Below are 27,183 nucleotides of genomic sequence, written 5' to 3'. Positions count from 1 at the left end.
AGGGCACGCAGGCACATAAATGTCAGCAGCCTGCAGTGTTGTACATCCTTCAGCATGTTATTGCTTAAATTATTAATATTTATGACTACACTGTGACACAGAAAGACCAGCTTCAGTGTCTGCTCTTTAAAAAAGGGAAAATCAGAAATGAATGTATAACAGCTGTATGTAGCCTCTGGACCTGAAATGCTAAGCTGCAAAAAATGCAAGGAAAAAAATGCTTTTTTCATTTCCAGCAGGGGGCGACTCCTCTGGCTGAGGAAATTATCTCACAGCTCAGTTCATCTATGACTCAGCAAACACTTTCCTAATGAGTTTTGGATTTGAAATGCTAGCTTCAAGTCTTATTTAATACAACACGAGGTTCTTTTGTAATCTACGGACCCATTAGCTGCAAAAAAGCTGGAAATGATTTCGGGCATCATTTGTCCTTCATTTATCAGTCAGAGGCACTTTCCTCTCTCTGTATTGATTCTGATGCTCCAACTTCTCAGCGTGAGTTTGAATACGATAAAAGTTTGATGTTAAGCCCGGTGCTCTGTCTCTCTTTGCTTCCAGCCTTTGTTCATGTAGTTCATGTTGTATTACACTGGCTTGCAAACATGCTAGCAGCCCTCTCTGTGTCTTTATTTGCATTTTTACAATACAAAAATTATGCTAATTAGTTTATTATGCTTGTTAGCCAACAGCAATACAGAGCATGTTGTTCATTTAAGTGTGTTTTTTCACTTACGGGCTACATCTATGTAGACAGCAGCCACAAGATGCCCAGCCAGGTCTGTCACATTGAAGACGCCCGAGTCAGACACTTGGACCTTCTTCAAGGTGAGATGTGAACCCTCCACGTTCACCCTGCCCTCCAGCAGCGGGTCCATCGGCGTCACCACAACCCCCTCGTCCACGATGGCTCGGCCCCGACTGTCTGATTTGGGCTTGAAGACGACGTTGACGCTGGAGTAGGGCAGGTGGAGCTGCATGTTGAAGTTGTCTCCATAAGCGAGGTGCTTGAAATACAGGTGATCTGTGGCAGACCAAAAAACACACATAGTTCTGTGTGTGTGTTCAGAGAAATATAAAACTTGATTTAACCTGTTGGAAGACTAATTTTTCTAAATGCAGCAAATATAAAACTTAAATCTGATGCTGCTCACCACAATAGCATAAACACAGGATATAAATGTGTCACCACAAACGTAATCATATGATTCTAAGCCAGCCTGCATTAGTGGGGGTCTGTGGATGCCCTGCTGTCCTAACCCAAGACAAGGGGTCAGCAAAATAGTTGTCTTTAAAACAGACCATTGTGCTGCACTGGTGAAAATTACATGTAAACATGTGGAAATGTTTAATAATAATAAAACAGGGATGTTTTCCCAGATTATCTTTAGGCCAGTGAGACCCAGGGTTGTATGTCTTTTGGACTTTTTAAAATCTTATTAAACAATATTCAGTTCAATTAAATTCAATTTTATTTATATAGCACCAAATCACAACAACAGTCGCCTCAAGGCGCTGTACCTATTACAGTAAGGCAGACCTTACAGTAATACGTACAGAGAAAAACCCAACGATGACCCCCTACGAGCAAGCACTTTGGCGACAGTGGGAAGGAAAAACTCCCTTTTAACAGGAAGAAACCTCCGGCAGAACCAGGCTCAGGGAGGGGCGGGGCCATCTGCTGCATGGGATGAGAGAAGGAAGACAGGATAAAAGACATGCAGTGGCAGAGAGCCAGAGATTAATATCTGTTTGGTTTTCTGTTTGAGTCTTCATATCTTACATTATCTTTTTGTTTCTTACGTTTAGTTACAGTTACTGCTCGTACAAAAGTATTAGTTTCCTCGGGTTCTTCTTTTGTTGACTTCTCATTTTGAGTTTACTGTTGTGTCTTCAGTTTCCCTGTTTAGTTCCTTTCTGTTTTAGTTTGTTAGTTAGTTGTGTTTTAAATTTAGTTTTACTTCCCTTGTGTCGACCTCCTGATTACTTTCACCTGTGCTTTGAGGCTCAGCTGTGTCTAACTCCCTGATTAACCCTCAGTGTCTGTGTTTATATAGCCCCAGTTTCCCTTCGTCCTTTGTATCAGCAACTGTTAATTTTCCCTCTTAGGTTCCTGCAATTGAGTGTGTTGAACATCTGTTTTGCATTTTGAGCCTCATTTATGAACTATGACATTCCTCCAAATAAAAAAAATTGTTTTCACTTTATTCTTTTGTGTCTGTGAGTCCTGCGTTTCAGTTCCCTTTCACACCCCCGACAAACAGCAGTGGGCAGGAAGGACCCCACTCTGACTTGGTGGAGCACGGAGAAACTATTGAGTATGAAGCAACATATCAATCATTCATTCAATGAGTCTGCTGCACTGAGGCTGGACTGAAACATGGGATGAACTGATTAGAGGTTAATGAGTTTTATTAATGAAATTTGGTGGACATTCATCCTCCCAATGAGATAAATTACTCATGACATTGAAACACAAAACCACACAGTTATGAAAGAACATCTATATTACTCATAATAAAGTCTCCCACGAGGCTTAGCTGTATATTGTTATAATACTAGTTAATTAAAATGGTACATAACTACATTATCTGCATGAAAGTATGCAAATGTTGGCATTTAGCTCAAAGACCAGCCTCACAGAAGCTCTTGTGTTGCTGTAGAAACTCAGTGGTGTTTTAATTTCACTGATATTTATCAGTCTTCAGTTGTAATATTTTGGCTCTGTAACCTTCACCAAAGTAAATGTGTTTTTGATTGAGCTCAGAATCCCTATAGGTGGGTTTAACCTTTTTTTTTAATATATTTAATAAAGACTTTGACCTTTTCTGAGATTAAGGATTTTAAGACAGTGGCACTCAGCCAACACGACCATTTAGCGAAAATCTAGGAAAACCTGAAAAGCACAAAAAGCAAATCACTTATTAAAAACTATGGAGGCTTTAATAAATGACGGGCACATCGAGCTACTCAGCTACTTAACCTCTAGAGACCCTTTTTCTGGTTCCAGGACATATTTATTAAGAGAAAATTGGAGACTGCCAATCACAACACAATAACTGAAGAGGCCATCTGTTACTACTGTGACTGCAGTAAACACAGGATTGAGTGCTTTTTATTTCCTCAGGAACATATTAGAAGAGCTGAAGTTAAGACTTTATTAAAAGCAGGTTCAGTAACACCAGCTGAATGATTGTCTCGTGGCTTTTTTGTCACTTTTGATTAGGTAGAAAAATATTGCAAAAACTTTATAATCTCTATTTCAAATCACACTCTGAACTAACAATATTTAAAATTAGCCTTACTGTGCATCAAAAGTTTTTTTCATGCATAGAGCCCAAGGTTACTTATTTTTACCTGACACTTTATTTTATTGACTAAATTGGATTTTTTTCTCCTCAGGCAAAATTTTAAAAGTGTAGCCTTAGGCTTGTGTGGTTAAGAACTAAACACACAAACCCCAGTTGGGGGGCAGAGTCACTGCAGGTGGGCCAAGCAGAAAAAATAATACATGAAGTGCAAATACGTTCGGGGAAAATAAACAAGAGCTGTGGTAGAATTTAAGTAAAATACAAAGAAAAGAGCTACTGACTGACAGGAAGTCAGAGGCGCAAAGCATCTGCACGCACACAGAATGACTCACTTTAACACCGAGTGATCGATTAAAGCCGACAGGATGCTGTAAAGCTCAGATCTTCACTTACCTCTGACATTCAGGCAGGTCCGAATCTTGACTTTGCCCTCGTTGTCTTTTACTGTAAAGCTGCCTTCATCTGTCATCCTGACCGAGTGCAGCACCACACGCTTCTCCGACACGCTGAGGCGTTTCATGTATTCTTCTGCCAACACACCTGTCTGGTCGTACAGCACCACAGGTGGAGGCTCGGTTGTGTACTGCGTCTCTGACTGATTAAGTTGAGACGGACTGGGCCTAAAAATGGTGAAAAATCAGAATAATACAGAACAGATAAAGTAACACAGTGACTGCGATTAAGGATGTTTCCAGAGATGTTAACCGACCTGTTTCTTCTTCTTTTTATTAATTCATTTCTGGCTTATTTCAACACACAATAGATGTAACACAGAAGGAGCTGGAGAGCAGCCTCTGTATTTGTTTTATTGTTATTCCTTTGTGTGTTTCTAGTCGTCCCCTCTCTCTGTCATGTGTGTCTTTCTGGTTTATTTTTGGTAACTGTTTTTCTTTGTATGTCTTCTGTGCTTTTACTTAATGTTTCCCTGGATGTTCCCACCTGTTTCCTAATGTGTGATCAGTCCTCTGTGTATACAGCCCTTTGGCTTTTGTCACCCTACCCATCTGTTATCTCTAGATTTCTGCTTTGTGTTCCTTTTTCTAGATTTTATGGCAGGTTTGCTTTTGTTTTTAACCATTTCCAGGATCTTCTCATCACACTGTTCTCGTTTAAGTCAAAACATTCAAACAATCTGTAAAGAAAATGATTCCAGCTTTGGTACTGATTCACTCTGATGACCATACCTGAACTCCAGGGTGATGGGTCCTTTAATGCTGCTAAGATGGATGTAGTAGGTTTCTCCGTATTTGACAATTTGCTCCAAGGCGCAGTCTGATCATCGACACAGAGAACAAACAGTCAAAGATGAGAAATTTGTCATGTTGTGGCGAAAGTCACCTCAGTGTAAATATTAAACTTTCAGGAGAAATCTCAGTGAGCCCAACCCTCTCATGTCCTCCTTCACTACATCCATGAATGCTCTGTGTCATCTTCCTCTTTTCCTCCTGCCTGGCAGCTCCATCTTTACCATCGTCTGTCCAGCATATCTACTATCTGACCTCGGCACATGTACAAACCATCTCTTGGTTCTCTGACTTTGTCTCCACCTGCTTAACCCGAGCTGTTCCACTGATCTCCATCTGTGCCACCTCCACCTCTGCCTTCTGTCTTTTTGTCAGCACCACCAACTCCAAACAAAACCCAGCAAACACACCACCTCTCGCTATCATCTTCACTCTTGCTGCTATCCTTTAATCATAATCACTCCTGACACTCGTCTTCACCCTTCACTCCACCCTGTCAGCGCTCTCTTCTTCGCCTCTCTTCTGCACTATTGTCAACATGGGCCCTATATCTTCATGTACGTAAAGCACAGTGTGTATCTTATCAAGCTTATGTCAAGTAAAGTCACTTTATTTACAAAGCACATCTTTAAAAACACAAGAGATGCCCCAAAGTGCTTTTGAGTCATCTAACATGACGTGTTGCGTTTCCTTTTAAGATGGTGACTAATTTGTATTTTCTGGCTTCCTGCAAGTAAAACCTGGTCTTCTTTGTGTGTTTGAGTTGAACAATCTTTGCTGTAAGACAGGTGAAATTTAAAAAATCAAGACCGATCATAGAGAACGTTTATAATTTCTTTCACGGTTAAACTGCCGGCCTGCACAGAATGTCTCCTTCGCATTTCGTATCTCTTGTGTCCAGCATTTTTCCTGTTTCCAAACCACATTTAAAAAAATCTAACTTAAAGCACATGAAGAAGACAGAGGGAGGCTTACCCTTGACGATGAGTTTGAAGTGCCTTTCAGTGTTCGGATTGTTGGTGTCCTTGATGACGTACGTGCCCTCGTTCTGCTCCTGCACGTCCTCCAGCACCAGGTAGCCCAAAGTGTTGGAATAGGAAATGTTGTGATTCACCACTTTCCCCGCTGTGATCAGCGGCATGTCGTAGGACTCGCTGGTCGCAGATTTAAAGATGACCTCGCTGCCATTCCCGCGTGGGACATCGATGTGGACGTCCTCGCCAAAGAAAGCTGTCCTGTGTTCTGTTTTTACTGGTAGAAGCAATCAAGATGTTTTTTATTAGATATGTTGAATTACTCTTTTTGTTAGTTTTTATACTTGGCTTTAACCTAAAAGCACAAACACTGTCTTTGTCATGTATATAATATAATAATCCTCAAAGAGCGTTCTCAGGCGTGCATTAACATCCAAACAACCATTTTTACCTTTTGCAGATGCTGGCAGGACTGTGGGAAAACAACAAAAGATTAGTTTAAAATGAGTTTATTTTAATGCGCATTTCTTTTTAGTCTGCTGGATTATACAAAAACCTTTAAATCATTTCCTTTGTTCCAAGTGAAAAACCACACAGCTTCCGCAGAAAGCATTAAAGCATTTGAAATGTAAATGCCGCCAATAATGACAGCTAACAATAGACTGGATGCAAAAACAAAGAGCCAGATTCTTCATTACAGGCGAAATGAAAGGAAATAAGTGGAAATTAACTAGATCGCAATGTGTTTTAGCTTCTTTGGTGAGGCTTTCACAGCATCCATGCTAATCACCCAGTTAAAACAAATGTGGTTTTGCAGGAAGTCTGTTTCAACAGTTCATCTATCTAAACTTTCTCCCTGGTGACTGATTATGTTCTTGCTTACCCGTGCAGAACAGGACGCTGAGCACTGCGGCGCCGATTACTTTCATCTTGAACAGTTGATCTGTACACAAAAGAGAAGAGAAACCCACAGACAATACAAAACAAATTAAAAAAGGCTTTTTATAGCAGGATCGTGGCTCCAGGTTTTTAAAAAAAGCAACATTTCCCATACGGTAATTTTATTTGACAAGATATATTTGTTAGCTTCTGTGTTTAATTTAGAAACACCTCGCTAAGGTAGAAGCATGCCAACTTCAATTTTTGTCCTCAAGTTGAGGAGAAGCACCCAACCCCGCCCACCCCTAAATTCTCTACACCGCTGTGCGGCATTGAGGAGCTTTTCGCAAATTAGCTGGTTAAATATCTAAGAGTAGACTTCTGCCAACACTCTTTGGCAAGAAAACCTATAGTGCTGCTGCAAAGTCAAATATATTATTAAGTCAAGTTTTATAGATAAAGTGTCTTCAAGACAAAAACGTGACGTTGTGCTGCGCGAGCTGAACAGCGGCTCCTCGTGTCTCCCGTGGTGCTGGGAGATAATCGGCTTTCCACTCACGACACAGGATCACAAACTGCAACGGAGGACGAGGGGAGGAATCAAGAGGAGAAAAAAGATGAAGAGTAAATGAAGAGAAAGTAGGAGATATTTAAATGCAAGAGTGCACAGCCACTACTTTGGGATGATGAGCTGGACAGGAGCCAGCTGGCACGAGGGGACTGACCTTTAGCTGTAACTGCACCGGCTTACACTAAGCAGTAGTAGCATAGTTATTAAGGTGGGATAATTAGATGAAAGATTAAGACAGACACGATGAAACAGCTAGAAACAAAAAGGACCAGAAAGATTAACAACATAAACTGGTTAATGCAAAAATCTAATGAACATTTAGGGATGTAGAGACGATCAAGACGACTTAAACTGAGAATCAGAAAGAAGAAGAACTCTGACAGTCGGCTCGCTTCAGCATTTTGCATGAACAACATGAAACCACGGTTTCCATCGTGTCTTGTATCTGTGGTTCAGGGTGGTGGTGGGGATTATAGTTTCTTATCATCAGCCTCCCTGAGTATTGTTTCTGACTATGTCCATCTCTTACAAGCACAGTGTACCCATCTACCAGCCGGAGAATGCACCATGTCACAAAACTACATCATCTAGAACTACTTTCTTGGACATGACAACCAGCTCACTGTACTTAAATGGCCTCCACAGTTGCCAGATCTCAATCTTTCCCTTTGGGATGTATTGAAATGGTAGGATCACATCATGGATGTGCGGACAACAAAGTCAGGAGCAACTGTGTGATGCTTTCATGCCAACACAGATCAAAAATCTCTGAGGAATCTTTCCAGCACCTTGTTGAATGTATGCTACAAATAATACAGGCAGTCGTGAACGTAAAAATGAGTCTAACCTGATACAGTAAGGTGTGACTAATGATGTGGCCACTGAGGTGTATACCCTGATCTCCACGTGGACTACTACAAGTATTACTGACCAGTTGAGCAGGCCTCCATTATTGTAAATCAATGCTAAAAAACAGTAGTCAAGTACTCAGAGTAGCTTAAAGTAGGCCTGAATGCTCATTTCCAGCACCTTATACTCATTTTTTAAATTCGAGTGGAGTCCAAAAACAAGCAACATCCCTTACATTACTCACAGGTCAAACTAATCCTTTATCATCTTATGCTGGTGTAGCGCCCCATTATATTCACTGTCTAAAACCAGCTGCTTCAGCTTCTTTAATTTTAAGACCAAACTTCATTTAAGCCACCTTTCTTCTAACTAAATGCCCCTCACAGACAAGAGGTAGGTGCTGCACTATGAGTTCCAGCTACACATGCAGTATTCAGGAGAACGTCAAAGAAGCATTACAGGAGTCACTACTTCATGTTCTTCGTGTCTACAGCCGTCTGTGTCCATCTTATACGCACAACCCTGTTATAAAAGCTAGTAATAATCCTGTCGGGGAACACGACGACATGTGGGTGTAAAAGACTGACATACTGTCGAAGTATTAAATTAACTGCAGATTCACATCAAAGACTTGCATTCATCTACAACACAAATCCACTGTCCTAACACTACACCTGCAATCAGGCTGACACTTGGATGACAATAATCGATCCACCTGCTTCCATCCTTGGCATTGTTTCGACAGCGCCGCTCTAATGGGGCGGCTGACACAACCGACTTCAAAACGCCTGCTCAGCAAAACAAAACACACAAACAGGCGCGGGCTAAATATGTCCGCTTTTAATTTGAAACGTACTGAACCTTCCACATAACTCTGCACAACAAAGACGAAATGAACAGGAATGCCAAATACCTGCTGATAATTCAGTTTTTATTCAAATAAAGTGGTTCTTCCTGCTGATTACAGATTTCAGCCTGCAAAAGGTTATTAAATTTAAAGCAGGTTTCAGAGCTCTGCAGCATATTTGGAAGTATAATTTATTTTCCTGGATCCAGTTCAGGATGGCGGAAAAGAGGGAATCACGGCATCTTCAGACTGAGAGAACAATAAAATGCCACTGCGTTTCTGCCAGCTCCTTCAGATGAGGGATTAGAGTGCTATTTAAAGAAAGAAAAAAAGAGGTGACAGCCCATACACTTTCCTTCAGCACATCAACACATGTGAGGACATTTCAAAATGACACCCTAGCATTACTGTGGGCAGGAAAACTGTTCCAGAGGCTCTTAGTCCTTTGCAGAAAACACAGTAATCATAGCATATTTTCTAATCGCCGCCCTTTTGAAGCAGGTTTAAATCATCTCACTTTAATCTTCTACAGTGGCATTAGTTTATTGCATGTGTGAGTGCTCATGCTGGGCTGCAGCAAAGACATAAATCACAGGTTTGATTCATTGATTGAGAGGAAGCATGCATCTGACGGGAAAATGACAGGCTGCTGCTGATTACATAAATGTACACATCCACTTTAAAAACATGGAATATCTATTCAGCGAAGTGCGGTGGGAGTAGTGGCTGTGCATGAAACAAAACTCACACCTGACACCACCGGTTTGGATTTCTTCAAGTGCAGGTATGATGATGCATTTTCCAGAGTTTCTGGTTTTCTAAACATCTCACTCGCTGCGTCAGAGGAAAGTCATAATAAGCTAAGAAGCCTGTTATACAGATGTAATCGTTGTCCTTTGGCTGAGTCTCTCGTGTCCATTTATAGAGGCTGAGTCTAAATGGGGTCATAGCTCTCATGTCTCCTATTATAACTAAAAGGATCAATCAAACTATACAAGGCATAGCATTTAGTGAAGTGCGTATGACACGTCCAGCAGCCGCCCCGCGGTGAGAGGCTCGGAGGGTACATCTTCCCGGCTGATCTCATCAGTCTGACATCAATCGTGACTGACGGATTTAAGAGCCTTTTCCACCTCATCGCTGCTCTCCCACACAAGACGGAGGGCAGCAGCATCATGCCTCCATCCTCCTCCTGTTTCAGTATCAGCTCTCTCATCTCCCACCTTCAATCTGATTCTGGTTTCCTGTTTGTCTTTCTGTACTTCTAATCTTCTCTTCAAACACTTTCCCTTCTTTGTCTTCTCTCTCATTAATTATCCTTCTGATTCCTTTCAAGGTTAGTCTGACTCATAAGCTGTGATGATAGTGCACTAATGTCAAATATCCTCCACCTGTACTGAGACAGCAGTGACAGTTTCTCAATAACATCAGAAGAAGTGAAGGTTTGGGGTACCTCGACTCTCAAAAACTGCGTTGTCGCACCAGTGCAAGCACAGGTGGAAATAAGAGGTGGACATAGTGTTGTCCTCCACACTGCATCATATATAACTATATAATAAAAGGTAATATAATCATATGCACTGAAACCTTTAAATATGAATTTGAGATGATAAATCACCTTCATATGCCTCACAGTGTTCCAGAAACCAGTCTGTGATGCTGAGGGTCCACATGCTCGAACCCCAGTGCCCGCCGACACAAGTGGTGGGTCTACAGGGGGGCTAAACCACGTTATCTTTTTTTGGCTGTGCCCAAACAGGCCCCATCTACACTGACCTGGTCACTTCTTACAGGCCTGGCTCTGAGAGAGAGAGCCCCAATTTCCCACTTCCAGGCGAGGTTAACCGACTCAGAGAACGCTGTTCTGTTAGGGTTTTCCATCGCTCTTTGTCTGATTCCTCCCCTGAGACCAATTTGCTATAACTCCCTTTCACTGCGGTGAGGTGCTGATTTCTCGGGGGGGTTGATCTATGATCTACTATTCTCCAACTCCTTTACTTTGCAAGAAATTAACTTAAGATGCTATAAAAGATAAAAGTAGCTTCCACAGAAGTGCAGAAAAGCCTTAAACCTGAATTACTTTTAATGGCCAGCAGGGGGCGACTCATCTAAACTTCCAAAGAAGGCTTCGTAAGAACAGCTCTCTGTTAGCTTGCTCCACAATCTCAGTAGACATTTTCCTGATGACTTCATAGGCTCTCTCGGTGGTTTCAGGTCATACTGAGTGAAACTTGAAGTTTGTGTTTTTTAAATTTTTGGTCATTATCAGAGGTAAAAGTTGATGTGCACTCCTGACATCCACTTTCAAAACACCAAGATGGGAACAGAGAAAATGCTTAACTGACACTTCCCTTACTAATGAGTGATGGTGGCTGAATGCATCTTTTATACTGACAATGCTGGTAATGCATGTTTATGGAGGTCAGCTGTGATGGTTATAACTCGATGACTTTTCAATTTTCAAGTGCTATTTTTTCCTAGTAGCATTTTCCTATTTCCTACCTGCCACACCTAAGTGGTACCTGGTCCCTTCTGCACCACCTGAAAATGCTGAACATCACTGATGTTCAGAATGCTAATCCAAAGCTTCTCCCTTGTGTCCATTTTCCAGTCAGAGTGATCAGCAGTGGAACTTCAAATCTAAAGATGCTGCACCTTCAAGATTGGCTCCACTCTGTGGACTTGCATGTACTCTCTTCTGCACCTCCACCCCCACCCCCCCTTTAACCCCTCCTTATACAGCTCACAAAGCCAGAAGCAGCAGCTGGTGCAGCCAAGGGTGTGTCACGACCAACACCAGCATGAATGGGACCGGTCCCAATTTGTGGATGTCCAGATAAAATGGAGGGGAGTAAAGGGACAGAGTGAACATGAATGGAGACTCTCTTTGTTTCATTAATTCACAGATGTCAGAGGGGTAACAGTAAACCATCAATTTATGGTTTAAGTAAAGAGTAATCAAATATTGGCACGTCACTTAGAGGAGATTTGTAGCAAAACGAACCCTAATAAGAAGCATTTTTCATAAATATGACGCACAGACCGGTGGCTTGGTTCATGTATTTACCACAAAATAAAAACAAGGCTTCCCACAGTTCACCACAGCACTTATTCATCCATCCATTTTCTTAATAAAATGTAAATGACTTTTCAGTGACCAATACTTCAGCCCTTCAGCGGGAGGCTGTGGTGTGTGCTATAGTGCATTGCATAACCGTTTCTGCCTGGAAAATACCCTGTTTTCAGACGGGTATTTCCCGAACACAGCACACGATAATGCACCACAGCCAGGGGCAGCACGGGATCATACGCTATACAGCATATCGAGCGTTAAACCACTTGGCGATCTGATTATCAGCATGAATGCAAAGACTGCTTTTTCAGTGGCGTCAGCAGAAACACGAATGAATTTACAGAATTAAGCCAAAATTAGGAGAAGGGAGGAGGCCACTGTGCGCAGTGGCACCATGCAAACAAACGCAGCGCTTTGATTTCTGCCTGAATGCTGTGGAATTTGCAATTTTCCCGGGAAATTCAGAAAGTTTGCCCCTAATGTAGCGTTAATTGCTTTATTATTGTGTGAAGGAAATCCCTGTAACTGCTGCCGCCGGTGGTTACACGCCCTACATCACCGGGGCGAGCGCTCAACACAAGCAAATAGTGAAAACAGCGAAGAAAAACTGCAGAATTTAACCCACTACCTCCCTGACTGAGCGAAATCACGAGGAAAAAAAGACCAGTCGTTGTAATATGCAATTATAAATGGATGAGGGTAATTACCTTTGTCAAGCCTCAGATCCGAAAATCACTGGACAGGGAGGGGCTCAGGAGTGATGGAAATGTTTTTCCTTCTTTATCTCACCAATCTCGTCCACCCCATCACCCCCCAACTCGACAACTAGAGACTTCAATGAGGCCGATTCGGGAGTGGGCTGAGGACTTTCGGTTGATGTCGGGTTTGTGGACTATTTCATTTCGGCTTTGCTCGGAAAGCTTCGGTAGAAAGCGTCGATTCTGGCTCGGAGCCACAAGAAACCGCTCTGCAGTTTAACCTCAGGCCACCATCACACATGCACGATTTCTCCAGCCTGTTGTTCAAAATTACCATCGAAAACAATTTTATGTAAAAAATTTTTTTTTTGCATTAACGTTTTTCGTACATTTACACAATTATTATTTTATAGTATTTATTTCTAACAGCATGTGCCCGTCTCTTATTTTTTTCAGTTACATTAAAGCGCTTTGTTCCTTTGCAATCAACAAGATTTACATAAAAACACAGACATATTTAACCCATGAAGTGGTAGACAACTACAAATCAAAAATGAAGAAAGCCAATTACAGGAAGTGACAGACACACCTTTTAAAATCAATATTAAGTGGCATGTGAATGGTCTCCTGTTGATCACAAGCACAATGTGATTAACACGCTGCAAAAAAAAGAAAACCCCTTAAGCTGTATAAAACATGCAGAAGCTTTTGCAGTGTCATTAAAACGCATTTTGCTGAGTCGGCAAAAAGATTTGCATTATGTTCTGATGAAGACATTGGGCAGCTTCGTACTGTTAACTGTCACAGTGCACACATAGAGCTCCAGTGCTGCAATAATAAAAGTTCCTCTGTTGTGTATTAATGCAAATATTCAGCATTTGCATTAATATGCTGCATATCTACAGTAAATTCAACAGATATCCTAAAGATGTACAGATAACATGATGCTAATGTTGCAAAGGCAGAAAATTATTAACCAATGGATGTAGGGCAGACAAAAATAGAAAGCAGATTGGCATATTGGTTATTAATATAAGAGAGCTGGGGCAAATCAGATCAAGTTTCTCAGTTTAAGCTGGCATCCTGTAATAAAGTCTGATCATGTATTCACAGAGAGTAATGTCAGTATGAGGTGCAAAGACCCAATTTCCAGTTTTTATTGAGCTGTAATTTAAGGGGCTGGCAAGTTACCATAGCAACTTCTAACTGTGTATAGTTATCTCTTTTTAGTCTAAAATCACAAAAGTATTGAAAATAACTCCCTGCAGACGTGTAGCCAAATAACAACAAGTTGTTAGACTGTGCTTCTGTGTTTCATCAGATTAATTTATTGCATACATGTGTGATCAACAGCTAGAAAAGCATACATGAGGTGGGAGTAACTTAATATGCATCTTTTCTTCCCATTCTAAGCCATCACCCAGCGGGGTGAGCTCTGCTTTAAAACAGCCTTTTAAAAAACAGCTGTTCTCTTTTTGTTTGTGTTTGCTGCTAAATAGTAGAATAAACTCATCGATGTAATTTGGAGGTATACTAGACCTCTGTATACCAGGCCACAGGTGCTCATCAGTCATGGTTGTTTGTAGGTGTTTTTAAATTCATTTTAGTGTGGAACAACTGTTTACAAGCAGCAGTGCTTAATGTTACTGCACCAGCATCTTTACACAAGCAGAAAAGTAGTAAAAGCAGTACTGGAACAGCTCTTGTCATTGTGCCAGAGAATGATTGACAGCACTCTTCTCCAATAAGTTTGGGCAGTTTTTAGACTCTGTTTTTTATTGCATTTTACTAGATTGAACACATTTGTTGTCAGTTTCTAAAAATAATTGTTTTACAATTTTTATATTTTAATTTTATTAAAAAAAATATTAACTGAGCCACTTTGACTCATCACATTTCATTTATGTGAGAAAAAGACTTTACTTTATTGAAACATTTTCATAGTCTAATGCACTGTACTATTCTACTTTATTTATTTATTTATTTGTCTTAGAATGGATGCAAAAATCTGGACTGACCCAGAGGGTCATTTTTGTTTTACACCGTTAGCAATAAATCAACAAGAGATCTATGTTGGATGTAAATTAGCGCGGTCTTTCATCTTCCCGGCTTACTGAGGAGGTGCTGACCAAGATCCCGATTTCCTGACTTGTACTTCTCTGTTGATGCTGTCCAAGGTCCTGATTTATGCCAGCCCCCAGCGTCACTGCCTTCGACTGAATCACAGCCTCGACCTGCCGGAGGTGCAGGCCCTGTATGAGTGCTATTTATCTGCCTATTTGTGGAGTCTGGACATTATTATACTTGAATTAGCTGTCCAGGCTTGACGTGCATAAGTGCTGAAGATGTTTAGATGCTCATTCATCACTAGGGGAGCCTCTGATGGGCCTCAGATTTGCTCTGCAGCAGCACAGCGACCCCAAACACACAGAGGAGTTATAATGAAAATCTTCAAAGAGCAACGAGCACTGCAGCAGATGGTAACCTCCTCCCCCCACAGAGTGAAAGGGATCACTCCTGCTAATTTTTATTGAGTCAGTTGTGTTTGTGCTTATTGATCTATGTATTTACTGATGTATCATGTTTTAAGTATATGCACCTGCAGTGTATACAGTATAGGTACCCAGATTTAAGATGTACATTAGCAGAAAACAGGATCAACTTTAACCCTGTTTGACTATGTTTTGGTTATTTGTATTTAATCACTTGTTTCTTACCTGTGTAGCTGTTATGGCCTCCTCTGTCCTGCTCTTACTTTTTTCTTCCCTGTTCTCTGGAGCTCTCTGGCAGACACACTCTCACCAGGAGTGGGTGAGAGTGGGCCAGCCAGACTTTCTGATTGGTGTAAGGTGAAAGGAAAAACAGGAGTTTAGGTATAGATGGGAGATCTTTAAACCTGGCCCTGCTCCTCCTGTTCAAGCCACAGTATCTTCTGGTTTGCTAATTTGTTACTTCTGCCCTGCACTTCATTATATTCTCCAATTTCTCCTTTCACCTTAAACCAATCAGAAAGTCTGGCTGGCCCACTCTCACCCACTCCTGTTGGATTGTTCTCTGATTTCCAGTTTCCCACATGTTACACCATGAGGAAACGAGGAAAGACTGAGAGACTATGTGGTTTCTGCTATGTCCCTCAAACTGGGAAACACGTCTCAAATCTTCTGGAAACCACCTTCTGCCCAAAATTTAAAGTCTACTCTTGTCTAAGTAGCAAATGCTCTCAGACATGCTTGTTTAAAACTGATCAGCTCTCACCCCCACTATCCTATCCACTCACGGTTCCTGCTTATTTCATATTAACTAATAAATAAAGCTAAAAATTTCTGAAAGCATCCCCACTTTGGTACCTAAAACCTCGCTGTATAATAAAATAGCCATCTGTTAAACACAATGAGTTACTATAGCAAACGTATGATATTTATGTTTTAGCTCGTTGGGAAGACGACTTTAAGTTATCGTGGAAATCAGATTAAAATCTTTCATAATTTCCTTACATGTTATAAACTCAATACTAACTTAATCTTAAAGAAATACCGAGATAAATAAAAAATGAGATTAAAAACACTTTTCAGCTCAAGAAATCTAACTTTGCTTTGATGGGAAAATATGTTTTGGATGTTTGCTTCTGCCTGCAGCTCTCACTCGGTTTATTGCTGTTATAATATTGTACCGACTTCCTGAAAGCTGTTTACAAGCAGACTAAAAGCTGATCATTAATAATGACTGACACGGCAGGCGATTTTTTTCCTATAAATGTGTTTTTATTTCTCCCAAATGTTTCACAGTCAACAGGATACCAAATGAAACAGTTTCAAATGAGCTTCAAAATAAAAAAAAAGTACAAACAACATGAAGCACAGAGGAAACACAAAGAAAACATGGCTGAAGTTCACGTGCATACTGTAGTGGCTCAGTGTGAAAAGATTTAGGAGAATGAAAAATTAAATTAATATGTTAAAGGATGAAATATAAAACTGCAAAGCAGCTGGGGGGTTTGTCTTTCAAAATAAAAGCACCTGGCCATTTTATTTTTAAAACATGTTTCAGGAAATGTTAAGGTTAGACTTCAGATCTTCAGATGTTGGCCTGAATAGTGAGGTTATAATAATAGTGAGGGAAGTTTTCAACTTTTATCCACAACGTTAACTCTTCAAAGACGCTGATCTTTCCTGTCACTCTGACTTTTTTAACACTCAGATTTATGTTTCTTTGCTTGAATTTAAATACTTTTTTTTTGATTGGAAAATGTCCCGTTGAATTGGTTAATCCAACAACAGCCGACATGCTTTTAACACAGAGGAGCTGAGGGCTCTGTTAGCCTGAGATGTGGTATGAAAGGAAAACAGAGCAGTTGTTATGTGCAGTGCGCTTCTCCTCTAACATTGGTTGGTAATAAATATATATCGAAAAATGAATTTGTTTCTTGGAAATTCACTGAATGGGACTTTTGTTGTGGCTAATCACTTCAAGGGATCTGTACTTACTAGTATAATGGACACTGAGCATGTGCAGTGTGTTTCTCCTCAAAACGTTGGCTGGCGTCTGAGAAAAATCCTGCTGCTATGAATGCTCTGCCAATGTATATATCACAGGAAAGCAAATCATTTTCTTTGACGTTTTACTAAATGTGACTTTTGTTGTGGTTAACCACTTCCAAGAATCTGTATTTACTAGAAGATAACAGATGTTCCCGTCTTTGACATCAACTTTCAATCTTGCGCTTTCATTTAAAAAAAAGAAAAAGAAAAGATTAATGGCCTGATTGTAACTGATGGCTCCCTTCAGTCTAGTAAGACCAGAATGGCTCTTCCCCACAAAAGCTAATGACAGCACGACGCTGTAGAAAAACAACTCTCTGAGTTCACAGAGGCTGGAGAGACGTTTACACAAAGGTGCAAACCCTGATGTCCGGAAAAATAAAAATATATTCTGCAAGCGTAAGACTGACTCACACAGGACTCTTTATCTCATGCAGTCTTAAAAAGGTTGCGACAAAAGCGTCAAAAATGAGAGATTATCCAGCTAATTACGCATATCTGCCTCAGAAGAAGAAATACTGATAACGTTTTCTCACCTGCTGCCCAAAATCACATTTATCACTGAGAGTTGATCTTGAAAGCTGAGACAAAACGGTAAATAACACTGATAAAAGGCATTAACACTGATAACAGAATGATTTATTATTACTTAAACTGACTACGAGGTTACACACCTGAAACTATCTCAACACTCAATGTGATAACCTTGATTACGCCGACATGATTTTCAAATTTCGTTCAACAAACTCAATGAAAAGACCAAAACCAACAATCAGCTGATGCCAAACATGAAGAGGCCGCCCAGTGCGACTGCACAGCTCAGTTATTTGTTTTGAATCAGACGTCACAGATACACTTTCCACCTCTTCTGCACAAAATCAGCAAAGAAGTCCGAAGATGATTTTTCCACTGAGGCTGAAAGTGTGTTTTTGATCGCAGGTCAAACACTAAGCTTGTTTGATTGAATGTAGGAGCAGGGTTTGGTTTAACCTCAGTGTAACAGCAGCTGAATCCTTCACAGTAAAGAAAATCCTTGTATGCAATGAAATAAAAAGTGTTAGAAGTGCGTCTGTTGCACTTAGAGTTAAAAACAAAGATTTTGGGAGACTAGTTTTGATCAAACCGGCTTACGTGGCGTCACACGAAACAGTAAACCATGGCACATTAATTTGGTCATGACATCATCTTTCCTTCTGTCTACATTCTCCGCTCTTCTTCTGTCCTATTAACCAATTCAGACCTCCACCCTCCTCTGACCTTCCTCATCTGCTCTCCTACATTCCTTCATTTCACATCATTTTTTTAAATTTTTTTCTATGTTTTTGTTTGTTTTTGATTATTAACTTTTCCCTCCATTTATCATTTTTTCTTGCTTTCACTTAGGCATCTTCCTCCACCTCCTCCTCAAACTCCCCCTCCTCCTCGGCGGTGGCGTCCTGGTACTGCTGGTACTCTGACACCAGGTCGTTCATGTTGCTCTCTGCCTCGGTGAACTCCATCTCGTCCATGCCCTCGCCGGTGTACCAGTGGAGGAAGGCCTTGCGGCGGAACATGGCCGTGAACTGCTCGGAGATGCGCTTGAACAGCTCCTGAATGGCCGTGCTGTTGCCGATGAAGGTCACGGCCATCTTGAGGCCTCGCGGCGGGATGTCGCAGACGGCCGTCTTGACGTTGTTGGGGATCCACTCCACGAAGTAGCTGCTGTTCTTGTTTTGGACGTTCAGCATCTGCTCATCCACCTCCTTCATGGACATGCGCCCACGGAACACGGCGGCCACCGTCAGGTAGCGTCCGTGGCGAGGGTCGCAAGCCGCCATCATGTTTTTGGCGTCGAACACCTGCTGGGTGAGCTCCGGCACGGTGAGGGCGCGGTACTGCTGGCTCCCCCGGCTGGTGAGAGGGGCGAAGCCGGGCATGAAGAAGTGGAGACGAGGGAAGGGCACCATGTTGACGGCCAGCTTCCTCAGATCGGCGTTCAGCTGCCCGGGGAAACGCAGACAGGTGGTCACGCCGCTCATGGTGGCCGAAACCAGGTGGTTCAGGTCGCCGTAGGTGGGCGTAGTGAGCTTGAGGGTGCGGAAGCAAATGTCATAAAGAGCTTCGTTGTCAATGCAGTAGGTCTCATCGGTGTTTTCTACCAGCTGGTGAACGGACAGCGTGGCGTTGTAGGGCTCCACCACCGTGTCTGATACCTGAAGACAGAGCGAGAGGAAACGTCGATACTCATGGCTGATGCAGAAATAGCATGAACATTTATTATAAACAAACAGGCGATTTATTGTGCAGTAGATTTATTTCCCATAGTTCAAAGTGCTGAACACAGATATATGGGCACTGAAATATGCCAACCTGTCACTCATACTCAGCTTTATCTTCATTTCTGACCGTTGTTGGGACATAATTTACAAAAAGGGCATTATATTATTTTCAATATGACTTAAAACTAGCAACTGAAAACACAAAGTCATCAAGAAAGTGTTTACTGAGGTGCTGAGGTCTTACAGACTTTGCCTCGTGCTGATTATTAGAGCGAACACAGATTTACGGCTTCACTTTTCTGATCTTTTATTGTGCAGCCTATGCTCAGACTTCTAAAACTACCATAAGTAAGCACTGAAAGGTCATTTATAAAAAGTGCATCCTGTGGGGCAATGCTCTACCTTAGGGGAGGGCACCACACTGAAGGTGTTCATGATGCGGTCGGGGTACTCCTCTCTGATCTTGCTGATGAGCAGGGTTCCCATGCCGGAGCCGGTGCCTCCTCCCAGAGAGTGCGTGAGCTGGAAACCCTGCAGGCACTCGCAGCTCTCGGCCTCTTTCCTCACCACGTCCAGGACTGAATCCACCAGCTCGGCCCCCTCCGTGTAGTGACCTTTAGCCCAGTTGTTTCCTGCCCCACTTTGACCTGGGAAACAAAAGTGAGGCTGATTATACTGTTTCAGTTTTTAGTCAAACTGTTTAAGAAAACATTTTTCCCAATGTTTGCGAAAGGAAAGAGCAACAAAGGAAAGTGAGCCTGGCTTTGAAGCATCGTACTGAGTCAGAATCAGTCAGCTCAGGTCCCAGAGGGTTTCATGCTGGGATTTTATGGCAGGAGTGAGCTTGTTTGTGCCATGTAGGACAGTCTGTTGAGCTAAATTTGACCGATGGACTCGATGTGACTTTAGCCACAAAATAGAGCAGCACAGATACTCATCAGGAGTCCAAACCCTGACAGCTCCAGACCATCTGATACTTTTTAACTTTATAGCTGTTTTCACACATGCACCACAGGCTTGAACTTTTCTAGAGATGACCTGAAAGAGGCGCATGTGATAATGCAAATGTCCAGTGCTGTCCGGTCAAACATGCAGCTGGTTTTTAACCGCCCAGCTCCCCACTCTACACGTCCAAGTGACTGTTGATCGTGATGATGTGCCCATAGAGCAGCTACCTGCCCAGTTAGTGAGTGGGAGTCAAATGTGCTCCCTCCTGCCCACTCTATCCAGGCAGCTCCTTCACTTTAATAACACAGTCAGTGATGTGAGTGCATGTGGAGCAGAGCAGTACCTGCTGCATGCTACATGTGAGGAAAAAAACAGTGGAAAATCTGACCTGATTGTCCCGAAACTGACCAAAGTTCATGTGTAAACAGTTCATGTGTTCAGCGAGTGCAGCCCATCCTGTTCAGTAGGTGGTGTTCTTACCAAAGACAAAGTTGTCGGGTCTGAAGATTTGCCCAAAGGGTCCAGAACGGACTGAGTCCATGGTTCCTGGCTCCAGGTCAACTAGGATGGCCCTGGGCACGTACTTCCCACCTGCATATATTAAAATAGACACAAAGAGAGATGAAATAAAAGATTAACAAAAGGATCTTAACCTGTAGGAGCTAAGAGTGTAAAAAGAAAGAAAGCTGAACGATGATTGTAGTATCTCATGTGGCCACTAGATGGAGACATTTACTGCAAAGTTACAGGATGTCTAGACTCAACACACTGAGGCTAAACTGCATATTTAACAGACCGTTTACTCCTGTGAGCTTTCGGTGAAGCTTATCCAGCTCATTTTCATTCATTAAAATAAAATGCCCATTTTATTTAGTTTCTTAGCTCCTGAGTCAACCTGTGATTTTTCAGCTTTACTTTAGGCTGCTTTAGGCTGTCAGGTTAAATTAGGTTTGTGCAACAACTGAAGGCAGAAGTGTCAAACTCGTTTTAGTTCACGGGCCGCAAACAGTCGAGTTTGATCTCAAGAGGGTGGACAAGTTAAACCTCTGCATAACAAGTTATATTTACAACAAACAGCCCTCAGAGGTTTTTGGGGTTCAAGAGATTTATTGTTGTTCAGAAAGGAGACAAGAAGCACAAGAGGGAATAAAACTATGTTATGAGGTCCTGTTGAGACAGCACTACAGCAAGCAAACAACTAACAACAATCTAAACTAGGAAAACAAAAAGCAAGCAAGGATGTGAAAAACTAATTTAATTTAATTAAGGTGATGTCAGCTTGTTCGTCTCTTTTAGTTTAGTTAGTAGTAGAAACATTAATAAAACCCTTTAATTTAACAGTTTTGCTTCCTTGTCTCCTTTTTCAACCTGGACCCCTGTTGTTACTTTTTAGGACCTTTTTATGAGAGCGTAACATGTTCAATATAATTTTTAAACCAAAGTAAAAGGCAGACGTTAAGTTTTCAGAACCAAACAGAAACAGTATTTTATGTTTTTATGTTTTGAACAACTCGTCTGGTTCCAGAAATACTTTTAAATTCCTCTTTTTTTTTTTACTGGTAGTAGTAAGCCAATGCTGGCATCACCACGCCATGAAAATGTATGCTACTGAAACTAAATGAGTAATTACTGACTCCACTGCAATGTTTAAAGCCGTCCAGAGCAGTGGGATGAAGCCTTTGGCAGGCTCCTTCTGGCTCCTGGGCTACATTTGAGGCTCTGACTGGGAATAATTAAGGCTGACATAGTCCACTATCACTGTGTCAAACAGAGTTTGGTACAAATGTTTTTCAGGAGAAACTACCTTTGTTTAATGCATGCTTGTTTAGTGTTTCTGGCATTTTAAGGCAGCATGCCCCCCTAATAAATGTCATCATGAGAACAGGTGAAGATAACACATCCTCACCTGTAACAATGTGAAACCAGCGAACAAAAAATTAGTGCTTCATTGCTTTATTTTTATCTGCATCTTCTGCTTCTCTGCTGCAGTGAGCCGGTGTCTCCACAGGGAGGAGATGTCTTCTTTCATTTGATCAAACACAGACCTCGCTGTAGTCGGGATGAACTCACCTGTGGCTTCATTGTAGTACACGCTGATCCTGTCCAGCTGCAGGTCGCTGTCTCCGTGGTAGGTGCCTGTCGGGTCGATGCCGTGCTCGTCGCTGATCACCTCCCAGAACTAAATAAAGGTGAAGGTGGACAAGCTGTTACTGCAAGAACTAATACAGAAAGCATCCACATGTCAGTGTTTTATACACTTAATGAGCTTAATGATGTGAAGCGAGCACAATACTAAGCACTTTTTTTACCCCTGAGCCATCCATGTGCCATCATAGCTAAAATGCTAACAGAGTACTCAGTAAGGTTTTTCATGCAAAGTTAGGAAACATCTCACAAAGAGGTGTCTTTGTGGTGTTATTTAGGACATAACTGCAAACAAATTTAGAAGAAAAACAACAGTCTTCTGACCTCTGTGTTTCCCAAAGACTCGCTGACATATGATCACAGTTAGCACTCACAAGATCACCTAAAAACAGCGACGTGTTCTGTAAGACCGCAGGAAGGATTTCCTGCGACAAGCAGTCACCTCGTGGTTCCATTCCAACCATTAAACTAATTTTGGCTGAACATGCTGTGGAGCTCTTAGACTAGACATAAATGCTTTTAATAATGTCTCAATATCAGTGGCAGTATTGATTCTCACTTATAGCTCAGATTTCTTATTGAGTCCCTCAATAAATCTCCTACACAGAAGATGTCAGGCTACAGGGTTTTTTTCAGCTTAAGTCTCTGAGTGAGAACACAGTGTAGAAACAGTAAAGAAGATGCCTGCATGTGATTCAAGTTTGCAAACGTTGCAAATCACATGGAGAGGGTGGACGAGACAATCTGATAACAGTGCAAACAGCCCTCTTTTGATTTCAAGGAAACTCCCTGTAAAAACATGTTTTACAAACACTCCCAACAGTATAAGTGGTGAAGAAAATAGATGGATATGAAGACAAACTCTGGGTCTGCCACAGCTGGTCTGACTGTAACAAAATACACTCAGTGCTTTTATGTCTCATGCCAGTAAATAATCAAAGGTAAGTCTTGTGGATATATTTGGTTTCTGCTCTGAGTGAAACTTCCTGGAAGAAGCACAAGCCAAAGCAGTTTCAAAGCTTTGACACCTGGACAGGAAAACAGGAGGAAGTACAGGAGGCTGATGAGAAACGAGCATAAAAGAAGCAAACAAGAGCGAGCACACACGGCAGCTCAGATTTATTTTAATCACGCAGTCACGTGATGAATACATAATCTGTCATTTAGATTAAAAATGCTGAGAAATTCACAACTTCTGATACAGTTCAGTGAGTTTAATGATAGAAAACTGAGAAAAAAAGCAACAAATATTTATATCTGAAAGCTAGAGCTAACATGTTTGCTTAAAAAGACTTCAAAGATAAACTGATACCAGATAATGTTCTTTTTATGAGCAGTTTTTACCCTGAAGTTTAAAGTTTTGCGGCTATTTAAAAGGCTAACAGCACATTAATCTGGCTGAATGAAAATATTTTAATGTGTTTGTAGTTCAGCTATGATTGAAGTTTAGAAAGGAAAGGCAGGGAGGAAGTCGTGTAATTACCCCCACCTGGATTTTTCCAGCTGGTTCAGTGAATCACACACAGACTCATAAAAAGTTGCCCACAGCTTGAAGTAGTAAAACTTTTTGTTCTATTCGCTGTCAGAGGGTCAGGACTCTCTCAGAGGATTTTGTGTTTCACGGGTTGAAACATCAACAGACTGTCACACCAGCTCAGTCAAGTGACCCTAATCTGTGAGAGTGCGTGTGTGTGTCTAAGGGAAAGAGATAAGCAGTGGAAAGGTTGGTTTGTCCAAGGCAAAAACATACACTTCAGGATTTCTGAAACTGCAAACCACATGTGAGATAGCAGGTTTGAAGTCCGTGTTTGAAGACCTAAGCCTCCGTTCAATCGTATCTATGAGAAGTTATCCAGAAACGTGGGAAAGCTCAGCAGATTTGGGTTGGATTGGGTAAGCGGGTGAATTCAGGCACAGTTAATCCATTGTGAAATGACCTCAGCCTCACTAAGTCCGCTGTAAATACACTTGTCTTCACCGATCAGGACCTTTGAGTAGCAGAGACTAAGTCAGCCCATATGCTGCTGCCCCACCCGCTGTTGTGCTGAGCTGTACGAGGGCAGAACAGGCCAAATGTACGAATAAAATTCAAGTTATATATAGAATCACATTCTTAAAATCACATGACCTGGTGGCTGTTATGCTGCTACATAGCACGCAATGTTTAAGCTGTTTTATGATATCTAAAGTAGTTCTTGTATAAGTGATTCATTCTTATTTAATTGTAGAGTTTACTGAAAATCTAGTTGATAAAACTGTGATTGTATGGCTGCATGTACAATATTTTAAAGCTTTACCTTGTGTATTATCTTCTTAATTAACTAATCAGTCAATAAAATCTCCAAAAAAGTAAAAAATATCCGTAATTTCTAAGGAAAGCAAGGGTCGCATGCTTGTTTTTAAAGAAAATGTCTCCTTTATATAGCTGAAACAATTCATTCCTGAATTAATCTATTGGGACACTTCCATAAAGGAGGCAGAATAACCTTACAAATTAAATTATACTGTGATTGCAGCTTGAAATATTAATGCAGAGTTAGAGCATGCTGTTAAAAGCTGTAATGTCTGAGTGTTTTTAGTTAATGCGAAAAGGAGAATAATGGAGTTTATTCTTCTCCTTGGACCGGCATTTATAAAGGATTTTTTTTCTGATCAAAGAGCATCCAGGACAAATCTCGAAGCATTTGTCTTTTCTCTTTCTTTTAATCCATCTGAAGAAAAACTGAAATATGTTCTGAAACCGTGGCCTAAAAATCATGTTATGAACTGTGGTTTGGGGGGATTTTTACAACCGTATTTCACTGGATTCATTTTGAATCCCTTGACTGATCCACTAACTGCTGCAGCTTGAGGTAAGTAGCTGTAGGATCCAAGAAATCCTTTAAACTGTTCCAACAAAATGCAGATAAATAGAGAACCCTTCCTATTACTCATGGGTAAACAGGGATGAGGACTGCTGGTTTGGGGGGCCTGGGGCGTGCGCATGTGTCGCACTGCCTGGAAAAGGCAGCCATTTAAATGACCTCATCTGTGCATTCAGCGTAGACACTGAACCACTTGTTATCTTCCTCCCCCTTCACCCTCCTCCTGCTGCGTTCCTCTCCTCTGCCTCAGCAAATTTCTCCTTTCTTTTCACCCTTTTCTCTTGTTTTTTTTCTTTCTCCTCCATGACAAAGACTCGAGCTCAACAGGCAGCCAAGGCAGCAGCTGGCCCTGTGAGTCGGCTCCGGTCTGGCCAGCTTCATTAATCACAGCTCAGTGACTGGAGTCACTGTTTAGCCTGCAGTTACAAATCTGCAAATGTTACTGTATTCATGTGCAGAGAAAGCATGAAAGACTACTGCTAGACAGAAGTCTTATTATATTGCTGTAATTAATATGCCATGTATTACATTCTTTTGTCAGATCCTACAGCTTCATAATACTTCATTAAAAATTATCATATGTAATAGCAAAGTTATTGTTACACTGATTTATTGTTTCTGCCTAAGAGTGCTTCAATCTATTAATAAAAGGATTAGATCAACTCTGTCAATCTTTTACCTAAAAAAATCCAAGACTCATGTAACATATGATAAAAACACAAAATATGCACATTCCCCTTTAGATTAAAGTAGGTTACAAAGAGGTTAGCTAAAGTATAAAAGAATACTGTAACTTTTAAATGGTCAGGGGGAGGGGGAGTGGGGGAAAACAATGGAACTCTCAATTGTTCTGGGTCCAGTTAAAGGTTTGTACATTTAAAAAAATAAAAAACAAAAATCCTCTTAGTAAATTACAGGAATTAATCAGTTTATTTCTATGTAATTTCGTGATTTAATACAGAGTAAGTATGTATTGAAACTGTACAAAAAGAGCAGCAATTTAAATTATTTAAAAATGAAAAACTTTGAACAAAAACTTTATTAAACTGGTAAATAAATAAATAACGACAAAAAAGAAGAGAAAAGGTGTTGTTTTTTTTCATCACTAGCTTTTCTTACCTTAGCACCAATCTGGTTCCCGCACTGGCCGGCCTGGATGTGCACGATTTCCCTCATGATGGATGGACAGTTGGTGATGGAGCAGAGAGCGCTGGAAGTAAGTGAAGGCTGCTGACCTACTGACTGTGCAGAGTTTGTGGCAGCGCTGAGTCCAGCTGGCTTCGGGGGGTGGGGCATAGCTTAGTCCAGGCTAATGATTGGTTATTCTGTCTGCGGCTTTGGAGCTGATTGGCTGAACGTTGAGCTTTTTTTTCCCCAAAGGGGTTTCCTTCCCTCTGAGGCAAGGACCGGAAGAGGAGAAGGAGTGCCGGGTGTTGTCATCACTGCCTCGTTGGAGCTCCAAACAAAAGCTGGAAAGTAACGAAGTAGTGGATTTCAGATGCTTTACTCGAGTATTTCCTTTTTCTGCTTCTCTACGTTTCCAGAAGAAAATATTTCATCAGAACATTAATGTGAATTTTAAAGCCTGTATATGAAGAGTAAAAAGTTACACCTTCTACACCATAATCAGCAGCATCCATCATCCAGTTAGAATAAAGGAGATAATGGACTCAGGCGTTAGCGTCACATTAAATGTAAGGTCCTGACGTTTTTAATAGTATGAACACAAATATATACACTCACCAGCCACTTTGATAGGTACACCTGTTCAACTGAGAAATTCAAAATATCTAATTAGTCAACCACAACAGCAACTGAGTGCATTTAGGAATATAAACATGATCAAGACAATCTGCTGATGTTCCAGTGAGCAGCAGCTCTCTAGGGGAGAGTGTCTTGATTTCAGAGATCAGAGGAGAATGGCCAGACTGCTTCAAGCTGGGCAGGCAATGGTAGCTTAAATAATCAGGGTATGCAGAAGAGCATC

General features: G+C 41.3%; 2 protein-coding genes across 2 annotated transcripts in view; both read right to left on the bottom strand.

The window, feature by feature from the left end:
• LOC120726557 overlaps positions 1-12,725 on the bottom strand; it is a 30,661-nt gene extending 17,936 nt beyond the window's left edge. The window contains exons 1-7 of the mRNA XM_040020219.1: positions 12,453-12,725; positions 6,410-6,469; positions 5,978-5,998; positions 5,528-5,803; positions 4,493-4,580; positions 3,702-3,928; positions 734-1,021 (exon numbers count right to left, since the gene is read on the bottom strand). Of these exons, the coding sequence (XP_039876153.1) occupies positions 734-1,021; positions 3,702-3,928; positions 4,493-4,580; positions 5,528-5,803; positions 5,978-5,998; positions 6,410-6,455 (946 nt within the window). The 5' untranslated portion in view covers positions 6,456-6,469; positions 12,453-12,725. The remainder of the gene's footprint in view (positions 1-733; positions 1,022-3,701; positions 3,929-4,492; positions 4,581-5,527; positions 5,804-5,977; positions 5,999-6,409; positions 6,470-12,452) is intronic.
• Positions 12,726-16,680: 3,955 nt separating this feature from the next.
• Positions 16,681-26,471, bottom strand: LOC120726559 (tubulin beta chain-like). The gene is made up of 5 exons (XM_040020220.1): positions 26,316-26,471; positions 22,258-22,366; positions 20,668-20,778; positions 19,642-19,886; positions 16,681-19,173 (listed from the first exon to the last, which is right to left on the bottom strand). Exons 1-5 carry the CDS (start codon positions 26,370-26,372, stop codon positions 18,361-18,363), a joined length of 1,335 nt encoding a protein of 444 aa, XP_039876154.1. The 5' UTR covers positions 26,373-26,471; the 3' UTR covers positions 16,681-18,360.
• Positions 26,472-27,183: the final 712 nt, after the last annotated feature.

Source organism: Simochromis diagramma, unplaced genomic scaffold (genome assembly GCF_900408965.1).
Source record: "Simochromis diagramma unplaced genomic scaffold, fSimDia1.1 OVJJ01000753.1, whole genome shotgun sequence".
Taxonomy (NCBI): domain Eukaryota; kingdom Metazoa; phylum Chordata; class Actinopteri; order Cichliformes; family Cichlidae; genus Simochromis; species Simochromis diagramma.
This window is presented reverse-complemented; position numbering and strand designations above follow the sequence as displayed.

Excerpts from the sequence above, each read along its gene's own strand:
- LOC120726559 (XM_040020220.1), bottom strand. The coding sequence starts at position 26,372 with ATGAGGGAAATCGTGCACATCCAGGCCGGCCAGTGCGGGAACCAGATT. Across the intron at positions 22,367-26,315 it reads GGAACCAGATTGGTGCTAAG|TTCTGGGAGGTGATCAGCGA; the intron begins GTAAGAAAAGCT and ends ACCTTTATTTAG. Across the intron at positions 20,779-22,257 it reads GTACTACAATGAAGCCACAG|GTGGGAAGTACGTGCCCAGG; the intron begins GTGAGTTCATCC and ends TAATATATGCAG.